This window comes from Leopardus geoffroyi, chromosome D1 (genome assembly GCF_018350155.1).
Source record: "Leopardus geoffroyi isolate Oge1 chromosome D1, O.geoffroyi_Oge1_pat1.0, whole genome shotgun sequence".
Taxonomy (NCBI): domain Eukaryota; kingdom Metazoa; phylum Chordata; class Mammalia; order Carnivora; family Felidae; genus Leopardus; species Leopardus geoffroyi.
The window spans coordinates 62,026,349-62,048,116 of record NC_059329.1 but is presented as its reverse complement, the minus strand read 5'-3'; the positions used below and the strand labels follow the sequence as shown (position 1 = coordinate 62,048,116).

Here is a 21,768-nt window from a genome sequence, read left to right as displayed (position 1 = left end):
AGTAGAATCCTGGACTGACAGGGCAGGAAGGACCTCTGGAAGTATTTTAAATTAATTTACCCGCCACTCACCCCTATGCATATACGTGTGCACACACACACACACACACACACACACACACACACACAACACACACACACTTGCTCACATACTTGCATTTGCACATATTTCCACACTTGCTGAAATCTTGTTTGCATCTTTCCTGATGAGAATTCTCTACTCAGCCATTGCTGAACTTAGAGGGACCTCACTCTTACATGCTGGTTATTCTTTAGTCCTTCTCTGCAGGCTAAGGTGATACCCAGTCAAGAAGCGACATGACTAAAAATTAAGACATAAATGAGTGACTTATTAAACTAATTTCATTAGCTTACAAAGGTGGTTAGCTATTACAAACACACCAGTTATACAGTATTCTTGGGGACAAGCACACACAGACGTAGCCAACTTCATATAGATCCCATTAGACAACTGGATTTAGAACAAGTTTTTAATTTTTTTTTTCAACGTTTATTTATTTTTGGGACAGAGAGAGACAGAGCATGAACGGGGGAGGGGCAGAGAGAGAGGGAGACACAGAATCGGAAACAGGCTCCAGGCTCTGAGCCATCAGCCCAGAGCCTGACGCGGGGCTCGAACTCACGGACGGCGAGATCGTGACCTGGCTGAAGTCGGACGCTTAACCGACTGCGCCCCCCAGGCGCCCCTAGAACAAGTTTTTAAAATAAGAAATGGCAGGGGCTCCTGGGTGGCTTAGTCTGTTAAGCATCTGACTTTGGCTGAGGTCATGAGCTCACAGTTCGTGGGTTCGAGCTCCGCATCTGGCTCTGTACTGACAGCTCAGAGGCTGGAGCCTGCTTCAGATTCTGTGTCTCCCTCTCTCTCTGCACCCCCCCCCCCCGCTTTCCTTCTCTCTCTCTTTCTCCCTCAAAAATTAACTAAAAAACATTAAAACATTTTTAAATAAGAAATGGCAAAGCAGCTCTTCTGAATCAAAAACCAGAATAAATGGAAGGATTATGGCATTCAGCCTTTATAGGCTTGAGTCTCCACACATAATGCAACCAAGTCTTCCATTTTAAAGAGCCCTTTTTGGATGCACTCTATCGTCTCTACCTTGGTTCCAGGTTTTATCTTCATTCCCAATTTGTACCAATTCCATTGTTATTAACAAAAAAAAAGCCTTCCCAGTTGTTGTCAGAAACTACTATTTAGCTTACCCCTTTCACTCCTCAGCAGACTGCAGAGAGGATACGCACGTATAAGCAAGCAGCTCTCCTTCATGCTGAGTGCCACACAGGACCCTGGAGACACAGAGTCCTGGTCCTACTCTGAAAATCTCTGCACCTTTCAACCACGGGTCAAAGAACTCATCCTCTCCCACATATATGCAGGCTCAGTCATCACATACCCAAAGCGCCCTCTCTAATCTAGTTACAATTATGTTAAGTGCTACGAAAAAAGAAAAAGAAAGAAAGGTTGGTGGGGGGGGGGTGGGGGGGTGGGGAGGAGTTCAGGATACAGTGGGAGGGACCTAGAGGGAAAAATCTAACTTATTATAAAAATCAGGGAAAAGCTTTTCTTAGGAAGTGATGTTTCAGCTGAGACCTGAGGAATTAGAATTTTCCTGCGCTAACTGGAAGGGTTGAAGGGATGTGATGCGGGAAACCGTGACTGTGGTGGCAGGTGCACAGGACTGTACTTTAACTAGGACTAAGAGAAAACACAGAGAGAAGGAAACCATGGATGTGCCTAGGATGTTAAAATCATTGCTTGTTTTCATAAATTGTACTTTCATGAAAATATGAAAGGGAAAAATGAAACAAGAAAAGCCCATAGCACAAGATCCCCGTGCACCTGCCGTGGTCTGATGCGGGTGTCTCAGCAAGAATTAGCTTAGGAGAAACTGCAGAATTCTAAGCTGAAACTTCAGGTAGGGACATTCAAAGACAAGTCATTGACCTCAAGACATGATCACACTTGGCAGAACTCCTCACGGCTAAGGGACTTGGAGGACACTTCTGTTCCCCACTAGCTGTGGGGAACAGATGTTCTCCCTTCTCCTCCCAAAGCCCAACACGTCTTTCTTACCTTCTCAAAGGACCAAAGTTGGTCCGCCTCAGGGTTGAGCGGCTGTTTATCATGCCTGTGGCCTCACTGTGCCCTCGGTCCCATGGCTCCCTATTTCTAGTTGATGCCACCCTGGTGACCTGATATAAAAAGGCACAAATCTCGAGGGACACCTGCAAGCAGGTTCTTTACTCTCCTGTTATCTTCAGCCTTCTCTTTCCATTCTGTCTGCATGTCTGTCTTTATCCCTTTTGCTTCTTTGCATCCTTTTTGTCTTTGACCTCCAAAGTCTCCCCAGCCAAGCAAGGTCTGGATCTCTTTCAAAATGATCTTAAAAAGGCAACGCTACCTCTCAGTTTCAGATTCATGTGACAAGAATATTTCAGGTTTGAGGAGGAAAGGGTTTTTTTTTTTACTCCAAATCCATTGTAATAGGACACAATAAGTCAGCAGAGAGAGGAGAATATGGTACAGTAAATACTACATTCTTGGGAGTGGACAGAAATGGAGGTGAATTCTATGCACAGGGCAACTTTACCTACTGAAGCTTCATGAAGCTCTTTTCTTTATTTTTAAAAATAGAAATGTTAATACTCACCCCAGAGTGGCTCTGAGTATTGAATGTGAGCCTTTAGCAACCAATGACTGTCAGCATGCCCATGCTTTCTGCCTCCTCTCTCAAGAATCTTCAGAAGGGATCATTGAAATGCAGATCATCCTCAAATATCTATTAATAATTATCTTTCCTGATGGAGAGGGACTTGTTTCCCTGCGGAGCAAGTGCCCAGGTAATTTTGTCACCCTTTCTCAGTGTCCAGGGACCCTTAAGGGAAACAAGCAGTGTCATAGAGTCAGTACCTATTTTAAATGAACATAATAATAATAATAAACATCTACTGCACGAATAAAATAATTGATATATGTAACTTGTGTACAGAAATGTCTGGCTTATGAAAAGTGCACCCTTATAAAAGGGTTAGCTATTTTTATAACAACTGTAACAATTATTTTTATAACACTTTATAGGACAATTGTATCCTGGAGAAATAATATATCAATCAACTATGATCATCAGCTATCACTTTTATAAACATGCAGATAACAAGTAAGGAGCAAGGCACAGAGTTGATGGTAGCCATAAAACATCAGCAGTGTTTAATAAAAGGAGATGACGGAATCCAGGGGGTTAAGCTCTTGTGAAAAAAGGTTTCAGGTTGGGTTGGGGGCAGGGGAACAGGAGATCGATCAGAAAAGGGGGGTGAATAAGGCTTACCAGCCTGCGAGGACTGGAGAGAGCTGGCACAGAGTGGGCATTTCCAGACCCAGTTGTAAAGAGGATTTAAAATTGCTGAAATAATGAGTTTTGGTTATTTATTTGTAGATGGCTGGTTCATTGGCTAATTTTCTGACCAACAAGAAAAAAAAAAGATTTGACTTGAAAATCCACCATGACCCATTTTTATAGGACTGTTAAAAGTTGTTCGTCAAATATACTTTTTGTGTTGCTGGTTTAACAAGAGAGAAGAGTTTTGTGTAACTAGTGTGGAAATGCACTGATATGTGGGTAGATTAGATACAGATATATATGAAGTTGGCAGTGAACTGAGAGACTTGGAGAAGATGGAGGGACTGAGTGAGACATGGCCTTACTAAAGTCAAATAAATCTAGTGTCGAACAAGAAACTGAGGGAGTTTGGGAGATCAGAAAACAGGCTAGTAGAGATTCAGGAGACGGCCGTGGGGTGACCAGACAAAGCAGAACTGAATTAAACACATTGGAACTGACGAAGAGAAGTTGAGATAGAAGTTCACTGCATGACACCTGTGGACACCGAGTTGAACTTCGGATGTTGGTGTATTTTCCCCCAGATGTTAATGCCCGTTTCAAACATTTAGCAAAAATGTATGTATAAAGGAGATTGTCATTTTCCATTATACATTGAGATTAGAGTGGCGCCTGGGTGGCTCAGTCGGTTAAACGTCTGACTCGGTTTCAGCTCAGATCATGATCTTAGTTCATGAGCTCAGCCCCTGAGTAGGGCTCTGTGCTGACAGTGTGGAGCCTGCTTGGGATTCTCTCTCTCTCTCTCTCTCTCTCTCCCCCCTTTCCTGGCTCTCTTTCTCAAAATGAATAAATAAACAAAAAAAAATTGATATTGGGTTCTAGGAGAACTTTGGTCAAACTTCCCTTTAGAAATCCAGCACCCTTAACACTCATTATACCTTTAAGGATCCCCTCTCTCTCAGCAATATATGAAAATTAGAGTTTGTATTTATTTACTATTTTTCTCGAGTAAGTTGTTAGGACACCTCACACCTTTCTCAGAAAGACACATTTCATATTCTTGCCACTAATGGGATGGGAAATATTTGCAACGTTTCCATGAGAAATATTTGTCCACAAATTTTTTTTTCAGTTTTTGCAGCAATTTTTATATAAAACTCTTGCTGAGGTGAGTATATTTTAGGTGAGGCATTGTGATGGAATTATGTTTTTTTTTAAATTAAAAATGTTTTTAATGTTTATTTATTTTTGAGAGAGAGAAAGAGAGACAGAGTGCCGGGAAGGGAGGGAGGGCAGAGAGAGAGGGAGACACAGAATTTGAAGCAGGCTTCAGGATATGAGCTGTCAGCACAAAGCCAGACATGGGGCTCGAACCCACGAACCTTGAGATCATGACCTGAGCTGAAGTTGGACTGAGCCACCCAGGCATCCCGAAATGGAATTATGTTTTAAAAAATGGAGAATGTAACTCTCTGCTATCAAAAAAACAGGAATTATATAACTTATATTTCAAATAAGGCTAAGAATATTGGAGTATCAGACATCATATACTTTTGGAACTCCACATTTCCTATAAAGTTTTCCTGTAATAAATTGAAACTAGCAAAATCCTAATACTCCACATAGGTAAACACACACTACATACATTTAATTTACTCTGTTACAAGTGAATATGTGCTGTGTGTGTAGAATTCAATTTTATACATGTTTTATGCATTTTAAGATGATCATTCATGTATTCTCTTTCTGGGTTAGCCAAAATTACCTATCTATCTATCTATCTATCTGTCTATCATCTATCTATAATCCATCTATCTACGTATCTATCATCTGTTATCAAATATAAGCTGCTTTTAGGGAAAATGCTTTTCATTTTTCGTGTTTTTTTTTTTTAATCTTTCTATAGTTTTATTTCTGACGAAAATGAAAATGCCATCAACGGAACAACAGCGAGAGACCTCATTTATCTTAAAAAGAGAAATCAGGCCTCCCATAAGGTTGGACCAATAGGCTTGATGTGTGATAGATCAAAGCAAGCAGGCAACAAACCTAAACAGAAACAAATAAAAAAAAAAACAGCCCGCAATGTTAATGTCTAGCTGTGTGATATTTGTTTCAGGTTTAGTAGACTCTTTCTGCACATGAAGAACTGAAGTTTTCTTACTATATACTAGAACTCTGTGTTAGTATACATTTCCCTCAGGTTCTTAAAACACCTGAAACATATTTTCACAAGTTGCTGACATTTTCCATGAGTGTTTCTTCTGACCTAAAATATGCCTTAAATGCCCACAAATTTAAGTTTGTTCTCAGAAGCAGAGGAACTTGTCTTTCCAACCTAGGTCAATAAAACAATAAAGTTATCACATAGATGTGAGCACTGTCCACCATCTCTGCATCAGCAGAATTATAAAAGGGATGAGAACAGCTCATTTCCATCTTCTTTAAAGCAGGTGTTTGGGGCACCTGCGTGGTTCAGTTGGCTAAGCATCTAAGTCTTGGTTTTGGCTCAGGTCATGATCTCACTCTGCCTGGGGTCAGGTCCATGTCAGGCAGAGCCTTCTTGGGGATTCTCTTTCTCCTTGTCTCTCTGCCCCTCCCTTGATGGTGCACATTCTCGCGTGCTCTCTACCTTTCTCTCAAAATAAATAAATTTTAAAAATAAATTTTTAAAAAAGGAGATGTTCAGATGTGGGCCAAACTCTCCTATTTGTTGCTAAAATGTGAAGGGTATAGGTCTGCTTGTACCTACTGGGGAAAAACACAACTTTTATAAGTAGAGGGTTAGAGATAAAACAATTTCACAATTCTGTTTACTGGAAAATTAAGCAGACAATAAAGAAACAGGACAAAAGCAACCATTTAAATGTTTTCTAGGGCTCCTGGTAAACACAAATTTCCATTTACTAAAAATTTAAATTATACATTAAGCATAGCTTAAGTGGCAGTCCCCCTCAATTCTCAGCAAACACATAACGCATTCTGACAATTACCTCTTTGTAACAGAGTAAATGCACCTGATTTCAGTCTGAATAGTTTTATGGATATGTCTTGCAGTGCGAAAAAGACTATGCAATGCTTTTTTGGAACCCTGGTTTCTTGGATGATGAACAGAAAAGCTCAATTCCATATCTTCACCCATGACCACTTCTAAAACCAGTCCTGATTCAAAGACAAAAACAAATCCTAGACTCTTTCTAATAGTTAAATTTGAGCAAGTTTTAATAGTGAGTCTGATCAGTGTTACAAGAAGGCATTTCTCTTGTTTTGTGTACCCTTACAAAACACAGAATGTTCTTTCTTTAATAACCTAAATATCTTCACACGACAGTTTATCTTTTACTTTCCAGGAAGAGAAAATGTGAATAGCGTGTAGAAAAAGCTTCCGTCACAGTTAGCGACTAATTTTCCCCAATCCTTAATATCCAATATGAGTGCTAATTTTTAAGTTTATTTTGAGGGAGAGAGAGCACGAGCAGAGGAGGGGCAGAGAGAGGGTGAGAGAGAGAATCCCAAGCAGGCTCCACACCATCAGCACAGAGCACACTTGGTGCTCAAATCCTCAAACTATGAGATCATGACGTGAGCTGAAACCAAAAGTCAGACACCAACTTGAGCCACTCAGGTGCCCCGAGTATTAATTTTTAAATAAAAGTTGAATACAATTATGTAAAAGGTCTGAAGCAATTTCAGGAATATGGAAAGCTTAAAGTAATATAGTAGGTTGGGAAAATATCTTGATCTCAGTGAGTGGCAAAATGTTCAGGATCATGAACTTGAATTTAAACAGGGCACGTTCAGTGCAAATGAGGTGAAGAGATTTACAGTGTACAACAAACAGAAGAGTCTCTAGATCTGGAGTGCTGTCTTCCAGTACCTCGACAAATGGCTCAGGTGAGATCTCTGTACATTCATTGGGGTAAGAATATTTTGCCAGGCAGGTATATGACTGGATACTTGAGACGAATAAGAGGCATACAATTATCACTGAGTTATGAGCCACTAATCAGAACATCTTCAGTGTAGAAGGTGATACAGGAAGATAGTAGGTTGTGGAAAGGAAAGGGATACACAATTTTTACTCTTAGTCTTCTGTGAATCTCCTTATTCTGGGCAGGGAGAAACACATTAACACCATGAAATCCGAACCTGGATTCCAGGGTGTCTGAGACCGAGAAAAAAGCCACAGTGTGAGCGGTCATCAGATTCCGTCCCCCAGGGGGCGACACTATTGGAGGGAGAGATGGAAGAGAGAGAATGATGACTAGGCAGAATGGATATATTTACAAAGGGCAAAAAAAGTACAATTATGTGCAGCATAGAGATATTCTCATGAGAAAAAGAACCTATATGCATGGAAGCTTGTAAAAATAGTTTTTATAAAACCTATAAGAAAAAAGGAACCCATATTCAAACCTGAATTAGTCTTCATTACATTTTGAGGCAGATTACTAAGGTGTTCAAAGATGAGGAATTTTAGGGGCACCTGGGTGGCTCAGTCCATTAAGCGTCCAACTTCAGCTCAGGTCATGATCTCATGGCTCATGGGTTTGAACCCTGCGTCAGGCTCTGTGCTGACAGCTTGGAGCCTGGAACCTGCTTCAGATTCTGCGTCTCCCTCTCTCTCTCTGCCCCTCCCCTGCTCACGTTCTGTCTCTCACTCTCTATCAAAAATAAATAAACATAAAAAAATGTAAGGATGAGGAATTTTAAACCATAGATACATATATACTTGAATTCAAATTTCTTTTCATGACCCATCATCCCTTGTATGTTGTGAACAACCTACTTTAGAGAGTTGTGTCGATTTGTGAAATATATTGCAAGATATAACTTTGATAACACCCTCACACATCCCCTTTCTATTTTCAAATTTCCTTTCAAATGTACTCTTATCTCATATACCATATCTGAAATATCACCGTAAATTTTCTTTTTATTTATTTATTTTTTAAAAATTTTAGTTAACATATAGTATATCAATGGTTTCAGGAGTAGAATTCAGTGATTCATCACTTACATATAACACCCAGTGTTCATCCAAACAAGTGCCCTCCTTAATGCCCGTCACCCATTTAGCCCATCCCCACCCACCCGCATCCCTCCATCAACCCTCAGTTTAATCTCTATTGTAAAGAGACTTTTATGGTTTGTTTCCCTCTCTCTTTTATTTCCCCTTCCTAAATGTTCATCTATTTTGTTTCTTCAATTCCACATATGAGTGAAATCTCATGGTATTTGTCTTTCTCTGACTGGCTTAGCATAATACACTGTAGCTCCATCCACGTCATTGCAAATGGCAAGATTTCATATTTTTCGATCACTGAGTAATATTCCGTAGATTCTCTATACATGATAAAGATTAAAACATGTGAATTTCCCCCAAAGTCTCTCAGATGTTACTAGGAATGTTTAACTTAAGTACACATACTGGGACTGAGAGTAAATTTTGCATTAAGACCAGAAAAGTTTTACTGAGAAGTTAAAGGGCTTAATATTTGCAGGAGCATATTCTTCTGACTTCAGAAAGAGATTCTGAAAAAGTAAGAGAGGGAGAAAAATTGTAGTCGATACAGAAACAGAGGAGAGAGAAAGACTAATGCGTATACAGTGTCATCAAATGAGGTTTTTGCACATAGAAAAAAAGGGGTGATATTAATATAAAGGTCAAGGAAATGTATGTAGACCTGTATTCATTCATTCATTCAATAATTAATTTGTTCATTTACCAAACATTTATTGAGGAGCTAGTATATTCCAGGCACTAGAGGGACCACAGTGCGTAGTGTATGGTGTGAATGAAAAGACATTGTCCTGCCTTACCGAACTTAAAATGTACCAGACATGAAAAAATTTACAATAGTACAAGGATAACTACTTGGTTACAGTTGTGATGTGTTGTATGAGACAAACAACAAGAAGGAAATGTGCAGTTAGAATTCATGATGGGATTCTCATATGGGGGACAAGTCATCTTGTGAGGGGGAGAGAGACATGCCCACGTACAATAGATTCTTCCAGTGAGGTTTTATCAGAGGGAATTAGTGTTATTCCCCAAAGTCAATTAAGTCAATATTCCTCAAGAACCGTACAGACTCCTGATTTACGAAACTGTTGCTTCTGGGATTATTCTCAATTGTAGGATTTTGTTCTTAGTACCTAGTTTGTGTCTAATTACCCCAAGGTTTGAACAGGTTACACTTAAATATATGTATATATACATATACACTTAAATATATACACTTAAGTATACACTTAAATATATGTATATATACATAGTTATGTACATTTTTGTAATGAAGTGTTGAATGTATTATTCTTTTTTTTAATGTTTGTTTACTTTTGAGAGAGAGAGAGACAGAGAGAGAGCAGGGGAGGAGCAGAGAGAGAGGGAGTCACAGAATCTGAAATGGGGTCCAGGCTTTCAGCTGTCAGCACAGAGCCTGAAGAGTGGCTCAAAACCATGCACCGTGAAATCATGACCTGAGTCTAAGTCAGACGCTTAACCAATTGAGCCACCCAGGTGTCCCATGAATGTATTATTCTTAATTTTTAAAAACAATATAGATGAAGGAAGAATTCTTTTTGTTCTTCTCTTCACCATCACAGACCCCTCCAAAAGAAGCTATTACTGTTATCAATTTAGCATATATTTAAACACTAAGTGATATTTTTATATGATTAAATTGTTTTATAAAAAGCATTATCAAATGTATGTGTGTGTGTGTGTGTGTGTGTGTGTGTGTGTGTGTGTGTGTGTTAGTATCTCTTGCTTAAGCCTTTGAGTACCTATCAACCTGGATCTTGTTTTAAATTTTATTTTTACATTTTGTTTTATTTTTTTGAGAGACAGAGAGAGACAGAGCATAAGCAGAGGAGAGGGAGACACATACTCTGACCTGTCAGCACAGAGCCTGATGTATGGCTCGAACCCATGAATATGAGATCATGACCTGAGCCAAAGTCAGATGCTGAACCAAATGAGCCACCCAGGTGTCCCCTGGGTCATTTTTCTAAACCATAGAATACTCCACTCCTAACTCATTTAACTATTTACCCATTGACAGCCAGTTCATTTTTCTTTTATTATTTTACCTCAAACATTGCTGAAATGAAAATTCTCATTCACATCTCTGTGTTCATAAAAAAGCATCAGAGTATAAAACTAGGGCTGTGCTAAGAATTGGAATTTATGGGTTAAGAGTAGGTACATATAAAAAAATGTTTTTTAATGTTTATTTTTGAGAGAGATAGAGCATGAGTGGGGGGAGGGGCAGGGAGATAGAGGGAGACACAGAAACTGAAACAGGCTCCAGGCTCTGAGCTGTCAGCACAGAGCCCAAGGCAGGGCTCAAACCCGTGAACCGTGAGATTATGGCCTGAGCCAAAGTCGGTTGCTTAACTGACTGAGCCACCCAGGCACCCCAAGAGTAGGTACATTTTATGTTGACACAACCAAAAGAGCTGACAAGATACTATACAGTACTGATTTACATTATGATATCTTGTATATGAAATGTGGGTTCTCAAATTCATCAACATGCAGCCTTATCAAGCTTTCTAACTTTGATAAGGTGAGGAGCACTCTGTGCTTCACTGGACCACCTTTGGTGATGAAAATGACTGGCTGGCAGGTAACCATCTCATTGGCCCCACCTCCTGTATTATTTCCTTTGAAGGATGAGTTGGATTAGTGCCTGGCGAATCTGCTTTGTCTTAACACTGTAGATGATGGGGTTGAGCACAGGAGGAACCAGAAGATAGACGTTGGCCAAGAGTAGACGGACGGCAGGTGCAGCGTGCTTCCTGAAGCGGTGCACCAGAGCCATGCTGATCATGGGCACATAGTACACAAGCACCGCACACATATGTGAAACACATGTATTGAGGGCCTTCCGCCTCCCCAGAGGTAATGCCCAGCATAGTGTAAGATGATCAACACATAAGAGAGGATGATGAGCAGTGAGTCCAGCCCAAAAGTGGAAATAATGCAGAGCCCCAGGAAGCTGTTGGGATGTGTATCCCCACAGGGCAGCTGGATTAGATCTAAGTGAAGGCAGTAGGAGAGGGAGAGGACGTTGTGGCCACAGAAGGGCACATGCTTCAGGAGGAAGGGCAGTGGGGACATGAGCATCACACTCTTCAATCCAAGTGCAGCACCAGTACCAGCAGTAAGGGGCCCTGTCAGGATGGCGGTGTACCTCAGTGGGTTGTAGATGGCCAGAAAGCGGTCCACCGACATGGCCAGCAGAACTCCTGACTCCATGATGGAAAATGAATGTATGGAGAACATCTGCAACAGGCAGGCTTCAAAGCAGATCTCATTGGCACCAAAAAGGAAGATGCCCAACACAGTGGGCAGTGTAGAAGCAGAGACACCAAGCTCTGCAAAGGCCAGCATAGCTAGGAAAAGGTACATCGGCTGGTGCAGAATGGTGTTTTTCCTGATCACTGCCAGGATTGGACTATTGCCCATAAGGGCCACCAGGTATATGGAGCAGAATGGGAAGAAAAACCAAGGGTGCAGGGCCTCCAGACCGGGGAGGCCAGTCAGCAGGAAATATTTGGGGATGAATTGACTGCTGTTGAACATTTTCCTATGTCTGGAGTCCAGGGACTTTGACCAAGGCAGGTGCCAGAGATACAACCTGGGGTGAGACACATAAAGGTTATTGGAGGTTGGGAACCTGAGATTTCCTCTGCCTTGTAGGATCTGCCAACTCATGTCTCTCCTCCCATTCATGACCAGTACCTTTTGGTCTTCGATGATAAACAAAAATGTGGAGTCATGCTTGCAAATAGGTATAGTTCCAGAATAAGGGAATCTGGTAGAGTATTTTAACATCATATTTAAAACTGATCCATAGTGGGTTCACTGAGTATATTTGATGGGAACTGAATGTTTTCCATGTCTCCATCAAGAGAGGGTATTGTGTAGTTTTAAAAAGACATTATCATAAGGACACTAACACAATGCAAGCTGTAATCTACCAGACATTCTATAAATTCCCTATTAGAAGATGTGGGATTTTAAGGAGCCAATGGGGATGGGGGTTAATAAAATTACTTCAATGTTGGCATAAAATCGATCAAGAGATACAGCTACTAAATGCCCATCTCTGCTGCTCCAAGTAGCATCGAAGACTGCTCTTCCCTGGAGACACAGACTTATCTAGTTTTACTGGATAAAACATCTCTAAATTGGGCTCAGTTCTCTATGTTCCTTCTTCAACCTCCCGGATGATCCCTTTGGCTCTTATAAACAGTAGGAGAAAGCACAGAAAAAGTCAGTGTTTTTAAGGTTAATGAAAAGAACCCACTGGAATTTCTATTAATGGAAAGAAGCATTCTGCCCATTGGAGAATTCCCCTCCCATTATCAATCCACACATGACAGCATGGTTAATCAATACTTACTATGTCCATGGAAACGACGGGCAGTAGTCCTGGAGCATGGTCCCTTCAGATCATATTTCTGAAACTGCACATATAAAAACAAAAATATTTATCCATGATGGCCTACCTCAATAGTGCTGATATCTTTTGAAACCCTGTCTGGGAAGGCAACATGCATCTCTTTACACTATCCAAAAGATGTATCTGTTGAGAGAGGCAGAGACCTCTACATACCAAGAAGAGGTATCTATGGGAAGACTTCGGACCTCAGGATGAAATATCAGTTTAAAATCTATGTGTTAGAAAGAAAAATGAGAGAGGAAGAAAATGATATCTCTCTCATCAAGTATAGAAACCCAGATCTTATTCCCCACTGGAAGCAAACGCAAAAACATGACGTGGGGAGAAATATATAGGCAATGAGGAAGTTAGAGATATTGAGTGATGGGATATGGTTGCGTCTGTAAGCCATGTTTTTAAATTCCTGATTTCTACTTTCAAGTGAGCTCTATGTTTAAATATGTAAAATGGAAATAGTCATACACTAGATAAAAAAATTAAGGGGACGAAACATAATAATGTATATAAAAGAGTCTTATAAAGTACCCAGTAATCATCAGCTATCAGAAAGTAATATTGGCCATTGTGGAGGACATTGGCTCTTCAGTGAAGACCCATGGCTTCTCTCTGAGGGCTAGACTTTAGTGATGACATAAGGTGTTCCTTGATCAGGAACCTTTTATGCTGCTGCTACTCTGAGCCTGACCGCTTTTCTAATTAGTATATTGTCTCTTTCATCTTGACCTTCCATTCCTCAATTCTGCATATTAACAGTCTAAGTCATTTACTTCCTTTTATAGTGCATAAGATTCTGATATGTTTTTAGCAGTCCCTTGGATTACTTAGAGTTCAGTATTCACTTAAAATTGTGCACCTTATTTATTGCTCCCAGTTTGTTCCTGTTATGTATTTTGGAATTTCGGAGCAGTGTGCATAAAAGATAGGGTTGCAGACTATGGAACCAGATTGCCTTGGTGGGAATCCTGACGCAGTCATGATCCGAGGGGCTCTCCATTCCCTATCTGTAAAGCAGAGAATCACTATAATATGTAGCCACAGGCTTGTTTGAAGCTTAAACAAATGAACCTGTATGGAGCAGTTAGCATACAATACACTTACAGTAATTGTTACTTTGCAGGTGAAATGATAATAATCGTGCCAATGAAAGTCAGGCTTTTAATTTTTATATAATCATTTTTCACTCAGACCTTTCTCTCTCCATCTTTATAGATAATATTCTTTTTCTTTTCTTTTTATTTGCAATTAAGCAATTTCTTAATTGCCTAAGATTTTCTAGATTGAAGAAATCAACTTTGTATCTTTATGCCAGCCTTTTTACATTGAGTCATTATAGGTGTCTGGAATGCCTCGGAGACATCATTTACTCCTTCCTTATCCATCAGGGACACTGCATGTCACCCATATTTTAAAAGACTGCTGCTTTCCACAAGTACCTGTGAGCATTAAAAACAAACAAACAGGGGCGCCTGGATGGCTCAGTCAGTTAAGCATCTGACTTTGGCTCAGGTCATGATCTTGCAGCTCATGAGTTCAAGCCCCATGTAGGCCTCTGTGCTGACAGCTCAGACCCTAGAGCCTGCTTTGGATTCTGTGTCTCACCACCCCCCCCCCCGCCCTGGCTCTGCCCCTCCCCTGCTCATGCTCTGTGTCTCTCTATCTCTCAGTAATAAATAAACGTTAAAAAAATTCAAACAAACAAATAAACAATGTTTGCCTGAGAAGTGAGCCCCTGTGTAGAACTGCCAGTACAGAGTATCACCCACCACCTCAAAGGAAGCCCATGAAGCCTGAGAGAGAATATGCCTGTGTGTGGTACTGGCTGTGGGAAGGGAGAGTGGTCTGAGGTCCAGCCTACACTTTGGGTTTGTCGTCTTCATTGTTGGCCAGTGTATTAATTTTGGAGACACCAAGAACAAAAGGGAAAGAACCTGATTCTAAAATGCATGGGATCCCCCTGGCACTTCAAAATGGTCTGGTGGAGAGGGAGTCAGTGGCATCTGAACATCATCCATCAGTGTGAATTAGTAAGAGGAACAGTGATTTTTGCTGCCCAGCTACTGTTGAAGATGAAAGGAAAAGTCTTCGTATCCCGTGTGTTCATCCTCTTTGAATGGCATGCTTCTTAGTGCTGATAAAACTCCAGTGAGACCTAGCTTCTTGACTTGACTGGTCTGTAAATCCTGACACACCCTAACATGTCTTTTCCCTCCTGGTCATTCCTGTGCTTTTTTTTTTTTTTGTTTTGTTCTGTTTTGTTTTTGTTACTGTTTACTTTCCATGCCTGTTTTTCCTTTCTTAAGCACTTCAGCATTTAGTACAACTAAAAATCACATTTTAGAACAAATACAACCTGCACCGCTGTTGTATAACATCTGGCTCAGATGTCAGTCCTGGGATGTCTTCCTCATGTCAGGCATGTGGTTAATCACTTTCTGCACCAGCACCTCTCTCTACTCTAGCACTCAGTCCCATATATTGCTGTTTAGTTGTTAGTCTTCCAAGGAACACTTAGGGCCTGTATTTTGAGCATGTCCCCAGGGCTTTATAAAAGGGAAGGGATAAAGGGAGGGAGGGAACAGGAAAGAAGGTGCATGTTGATGTATGGTGATATATTCCAGGCTGGGAGCTTAGGGCAGGAAGTGGTGGAAGAACTTTGTCTTCTTCTATCGAATGAGAGTCTCTCTGAAGACAAAAATAATGTAATATCCTTTTACTTCATTGTAGATGAAGAGCTGTTATTATAGGAGGTCTGAGGTCCATGCTGATGAGTGAGGTGTGTGGGTTGAGTGGGAAATGTGAGGACAGGCTAAAGCAGGTCTTCTCCTGAGAATACTCAAAGTGACCCACTCTTATACATTTTACAGCTTGAGAGAGTGAGAAGTTGGCATTTCAAGTGACTTGCCAAGTCATGCTGGCAAAACTGCAGTTAAAGAGGAGAGCGAGGAAGCCTGGACAAAAGCCACACAAGGAAGCCGGTGATAAATGGGTTGGGCATGGGGATGAGTCAGCCAGAAGAGGGTGAAGGACTGTGAAAACCACAGGTCATCAAGGAGCTAGGGTTGAGAGGGACCAGGACCCACAGGTTATGTGGCTGCCTGCATGGGACGGAGGGGACAAAGACCATTGGTGTGGAAAGTGAAAGAGAGGAGGGTAAATGGCCCTAAGCAACAAAGATTTAAAAAGAGAATTAAATATCTAGTTTAAAAAGATTGGATTTGGAGACAAAATGGCGGTTTCCCTGTCCCAGATTTCCTGAATTAACAGAGAGGAGTTGAGTAAAACAGACTCAAGTGTTTCTCTGCCATAGTGAGGGTTTCTGGATAAAAGTCTGCATCCTGCCCGGAGGGCAGGGGTCTTTCATGGCAGGAGGAAAGGGGAACAGAAAGTCTGTACTGGAAAGGAGATGCATCTCAGAAAGAAAACCCGGGGTTCAGATCACCTGAACAGATTTCCCATTCTCCTGATCCCACAGGCTGGACTTCAGGCCAACCCCGCTCCTCTCCTATAAAAACCCACCTGCCCTTCAAGGTGGCAGGTCTCAGGCCAGATCTCTAACTCACTACCTGGAAACAGGGGCTGACTGGCCTTCTTCTTTATCATGACTTCAGAATTAGCCTTCTCCTTCCCCCCCCAGTTTTGCCAGTCAGTCCCCTGGGGGACACAGGTAAACCAGCCTCAGAATGTGCTGCCTCCGGGCCTCCAGAAGTACTTAAGCCAAGAGCAGAGGATCCCAGGGGATGCTGTCTGGGGAACCTTAAGTCAAACTCTGAGAAAATATAGAACAAGATGATGCATGCATATGTGGATGTGTAAACATACACGTCCATGTGAGCATTCTTTTATGTGCATTTGCGAGTGTGTAAATTTATGTAAATGTGCATATGAACACATGCCTGTGTGTGCATATGTGTGTAGATGTATGCGTAACCATGCTGCTTGTTTGAGAATTTTGTTTGCAAGTTTGCATGAATATATGAGCATGTGTCCACAAATATAATTGAATGTATGTTCACGTAGGTGGTGATATGACATAGGTATGTCTTTAAGTCATTAACCCAAGGAAAGAACCTCCAGATCTGAGAAAAAAAGTGCAATTAATTGAATGTAGATTCATGTCTATATATGTGCATGAGTGTATTGGATTTCTCTCTAATCTTATGTATTTGTATGACAGTATATGTTTGCTTAAAGAGTCATCTAAAATACTCTTATAATTGTCTTATATCCTAATCCTTATTAGTCAGTGACATTCCTGTGTCCTGTAGGGACAGGAGAAATTGCCTTATGCTGAAACTGGCAAAGTATGATCTAAGCAGCCCTTGGAATTTGCACCTTGTACTAAGATCTGGCAGTTCTTTTGTTAGGTTAGTGGCTCAAGGACATACTTCTGTCAGTTCGTTATACTACCTACAGGTCTGACACACTCTCGACCCCAATTTTTCTCATTCTGGTTATAAATTAGGCTTTCATGCCTCTCCTCAACTTAGTTCTGTCCCAGACTATGATATGGACAAAAAAAGCAACATTGGAAAGTTCCTCTTAGATCTAAAAATAAAGTTATCCCCGGTGAATGTGTATAGTAGAAATATTATATTTTGATGAATTGTGGCCAACTCTGAGGTTAATCCAAAAAATGTGAAGTGATGATTCAACTTCCCGTATCATCAGAGTAACTTATCACCAATGACATTATTGTACAATTAAAGTTCTACCAAATAAGTAGAGGAGAAAACATAAAAATCACTCTGAACATGCAAACATTTGAGTAAAAAATATAATCATTCTTTTTAATGTAAGAAAGTAGTGGATATATATTTGTATGTGTATACATAAGTAGTAATAAGCATCAACTTTATTTGATTTTAACATTAGAGTTAATTCATGATGTACCATCAAACTAAGATAGGTAAACAGAACTTGTTTTGTGGTATGAAGGCTCTAAAAAGAAGGTTTCACTCATTCCTCATTTGGAGTTGCTCTAGTCCATTCCCAACGTCTCACTGTGTCTTCCCCAGTGAAACCACCTTGAGGATGGCCCTGCGGATCTGCTGGGTCTTGATGCTATAGATAACAGGGTTCATCAGGGGTGGAAGAGCACAGAGGCAGTGCCCATGAGGATGTGCACCAAGAGCGAGGTGTGGTGCCCAAACCTGTGCACAACAGACAGGCCTAGCACAGGCACATAGAAGCAGAGCATGGCCAGGATGTGTGAGACACAGGTGTTGAGGGCCTTGAGCCTCTCCCCGGCAGAGGCGATGGCCAGCACAGTGTGGACGATGATAGTGTAGGAGAGCAGGATGAAGAGGACATCGGAGCCCATGGCCAGCATGGTGATGCACAGCCCATAGAGCCTGTTGAAACATGTGTCAGAGCAGGCCAGGCGGATCATGTCCTGGTGAAGGCAGTAGGCATGGGACAGTGCCCCGGGGCGACAGTAGTCAAACTTCAGTAGGTGCAGTGAGGGTGCTGCAGTGATGGCAGCACTCCGCACGCCCAGCACAGCCCCGGCCAGTGGCACACGAGAACCTGTGAGCACTGACGCATAGCGCGGTGAGAATTGGATGACCACCGGGCAGTCCAGAGCCATGGCGAAGAGCACCACTGACTCCATGAAGGAGAAGGAGTGTAGAAAGTGTTGCTGCAGAACACAGGGCACCAGGCCCACCATCTGGGCATCAAACCACAGCACACCCGGCACTGAGGGCAGCGTGGACATGCACAGGCCCAAGGCTGTCACAGCCAGGATGGCCAAGAAGTAGTCCATGGGCTGGTGGAGAGAAGGCTCAGTTCGTACCAGATGCAAGATGGTAGCATTACCTACGAGGGCCTCCAGGTATCCTACAAAAATGGGTAGTGAGATCCAGTGGTGAGCCCATTCCAGGCCTGGGAAGCCAGTCAGCCAGAAGCTCGCGCTGGCATTTGGTAAGGTGGATATCCTCATTCTCAATAAGTCTACTCACTCTAGGAAAAGGGGGTAGCACTTTGAAGGTTACTAGATCGTTACCATGAGCACCTTTGCTTTCACTGGACACCAGTCCCCTGCTGGTGTGGGCTCAATGACCTCTGGCCTCTGCATGCCGTGGACTCAATGACCTCTCAATTCACCAATGCCCACACAAACAACTTGTCCTTTTCCTGCTTCCTCCCTTCTTTCTCTTCTTCCCATTCATCCCTCTACTTACCTCAGTGACGGTGAGCCTCGACAAGGGTTTTCTCTGCTTTTGTTCTTAACCACTAGTGAAAGATAAGGTTGGGTTTTTGTTTTTGTTTTTTTTAACTTAGAAAAATCTAGCGCTCCACCTTAATAGAATGCTGAGATACTCTGAAACTCTGTTACTCCTAAGTTGTCTTCTGTGTCTGACCTTACCCCTTTGAGATTTTCCTGTAGAAGAAATTATATCTAATTTTTCTAAGCAGATTGAGAACACCTTAGAGAGTTTCCTCATCCAGTCTGCTCTCCACTTTATCTGCTTATTGCCATTATGAGATCCTCTGCACATATCCTTTTGATCGAGAGAAAAGTTATCCTGCTTCCCTCCACACCCAATGTCTCTCAAAAAACCTAAGACTAGCTCTCTAGTACCTTATGCTTCAAGCATCTAATGTCCCTGGGAAGTCACGCTCATTCATCCTATATAGTCTACCTCTTTAAAGCTGCTTCCTTTACTATAATTCCTGGAATTTCTTTATTTTTGAATCTAAATTCAGAGTCCACTGACATTCCTCTTCCTTCCTTCCTTCCTTCCTTCCTTCCTTCCTTCCTTCCTTCCTTCCTTTGTTTTAATGTTTATTTATTTTTGAGAGAGACAGTGTGCAGGTGTGTGTGAGTGGGTGAGAGACAGAGAGAGAGGGGGACAGAAGATTCAAAGCAGGCTCAACACTGAGAGTAGAGAGCCCGATGCAGGGCTTGATCCCACAAACCATTAGATCATGACCTCAGCCGAAGTCAGATGCTTAACCGACTGAGCCACCCAGGCACCCTTCTTTCTTTTTCTTTCTTTCTTTCTTTCTTTCTTTCTTTCTTTCTTTCTTTCTTTCTTTCTTTCCCTCTTTCTTTCTTTCTTTCTTTCTTTCTTTCTTTCTTTCTTCTTTCTCTTTCTTTCTTTCTTTCTTTCTTTCTTTCTTTCTTTCTTTCTTTCTTCTCTGTGTTTTTAAAGGTACCTCTCCTCAGAAATCAAGCTGGAGACCTGACACAACTTTAATAAATCAGGGAAACTTATTAGAGTGTATTTCCCAAGTAGGTGTTGCAAAAAATGCATGTCAGTAAGTGTACCTTGAAACAGAAACAATAATGACAAAGCTTGTTCTTTGCTTAAATTAGTTTATTAAAAACCAAAAATAGGGATACCTGGAGAGGTGCTCACAAGATAAGCCCTGCTATCCCGGATCTCCATGTCTGATACAATATTTGCTTCTGCATCCTCATCAGTAAAGTAATGATAATGATATTTCCTAATTAAAGAATGGATGTGTTTTTATTTGCACATGATTTATATAAAATTTAGCACCAAGTCTGGAATATAATAAACAATAAATGTATTTGTTGTTGTCAAAGCACTGATTTTCTTGCATTCTTCCCCTACAGTTTTTACTCTTTATCTCCTCCTGTTATGAAAAAATTAACTCCATCTCCTCTTTAATATGACAGTGCTTTAGACCTTGGCATAAGTGCCATGTGCCTTTGGAAGATTGGGGAACTACTGACAGTCAAACAGACTGAGGGAGTAATTGGGGCAAAGTGATAAAAGGGGATACTGAGGAATAGATCACAACACATACTGAGGGACAGATAGGATGAAGCTGACGAATGGGGGAAGGTATAATGAGGGTCAACTAGAGGAAGGAAGAGAGGCAGTGAAATTGCGGCCTTAATAAGAATATGCTGAGGGAGACCCATGGTTCAGGAAGCAGAGGAGGCTGGAAGAGGAGGAAATGGATGAAGAAGGACAGGGTGTGGTGAACACTGGTGAGGAAGATGTTGAAGGACAGGAAAGGGTCAGCTGGGTGTCAGGGAGAAAGGAGCTTGTGTGACTTCGAGGAAGAGCCTGAGAAACACAAGATGAGGGCATGTGAGGCAGACCTGGGAGGACAGAGGAGCTGGAGGATGGTGAAGCTGAAGTCAGAGAGAGGTTTCTGGAAGGCTGAAAGGAGGGAGACTGCCAGACAGACACAGACCAAGAACTGGGGAGAGGTCAGGGCCTGAGGGACAGCAAAGGGGAAAACCAAGGGCTAAACTGATAGGAAGCTTAGAGAGGTAGGGAGGATTGGGGGGGGGGGAGGAGAGGGAGAACAGAGAGGGGTAGGTGCAGAGTTGAACAGAAGAGGGGAATTGAGGAGAAGGAAAAAAATCTCCTGTGAGACAACTTGAGAGAGAGGCTAGGCAACAGAGAGTCTGGAGATGGGGGATGTGGTCAGACACTGAGGCACTGACATGGAGAAGCGTGAGGAACAGAGGGATGGGAAGGCACCCGGGAATCTCCCACAGCTCTCCGTTCAGTCTTACCCTCTCAAGCCCACTGGGCAGTGAAGAATCTATGGAGACCTGTGGCCCTCCAGACACAGTTCATTAGGTAGTACAGTGTGGTGATGAAGGAGTCAGGTGATGTGGAGCTCTGGAGTCAGATCTACATCCCAATCATAACTCCCCCATTTATTAACTCTGTAGTTGTGCAAATTATTTGCTTAATCTCCGTTTTCCTCACCTGAAAGAGTAGGCCAGTTACTCTCCCTGCTTTGTAGATTATAGAGCCATTTACAAGAAACTAAATGTGGTGCAGTTAGAACCATACACTCAACGGCTGTAGATTATTAGCTGCCATTTCCAGCACTGCCTTCTTATTGGAAGATCTCCACAACAAGTATCTACCATATGAGAGCTATAGCTCTTCCCTTCATTTCTGCAGCAAGCTCTAAGGGAAAGTCAATCAGCGATCCAAT

General features: G+C 41.7%; 1 protein-coding gene and 1 pseudogene across 1 annotated transcript; both read right to left on the bottom strand.

The window, feature by feature from the left end:
• Nucleotides 1–11,019: 11,019 nt before the first annotated feature.
• On the bottom strand, nt 11,020–11,948 carry LOC123602508 (annotated as a pseudogene).
• Nucleotides 11,949–17,911: 5,963 nt separating this feature from the next.
• On the bottom strand, nt 17,912–18,772 carry LOC123602507 (olfactory receptor 51L1-like). The gene has a single exon (XM_045486989.1). The coding sequence runs from the start codon at nt 18,770–18,772 to the stop codon at nt 17,912–17,914; it is 861 nt and encodes a 286-aa protein (XP_045342945.1).
• Nucleotides 18,773–21,768: the final 2,996 nt, after the last annotated feature.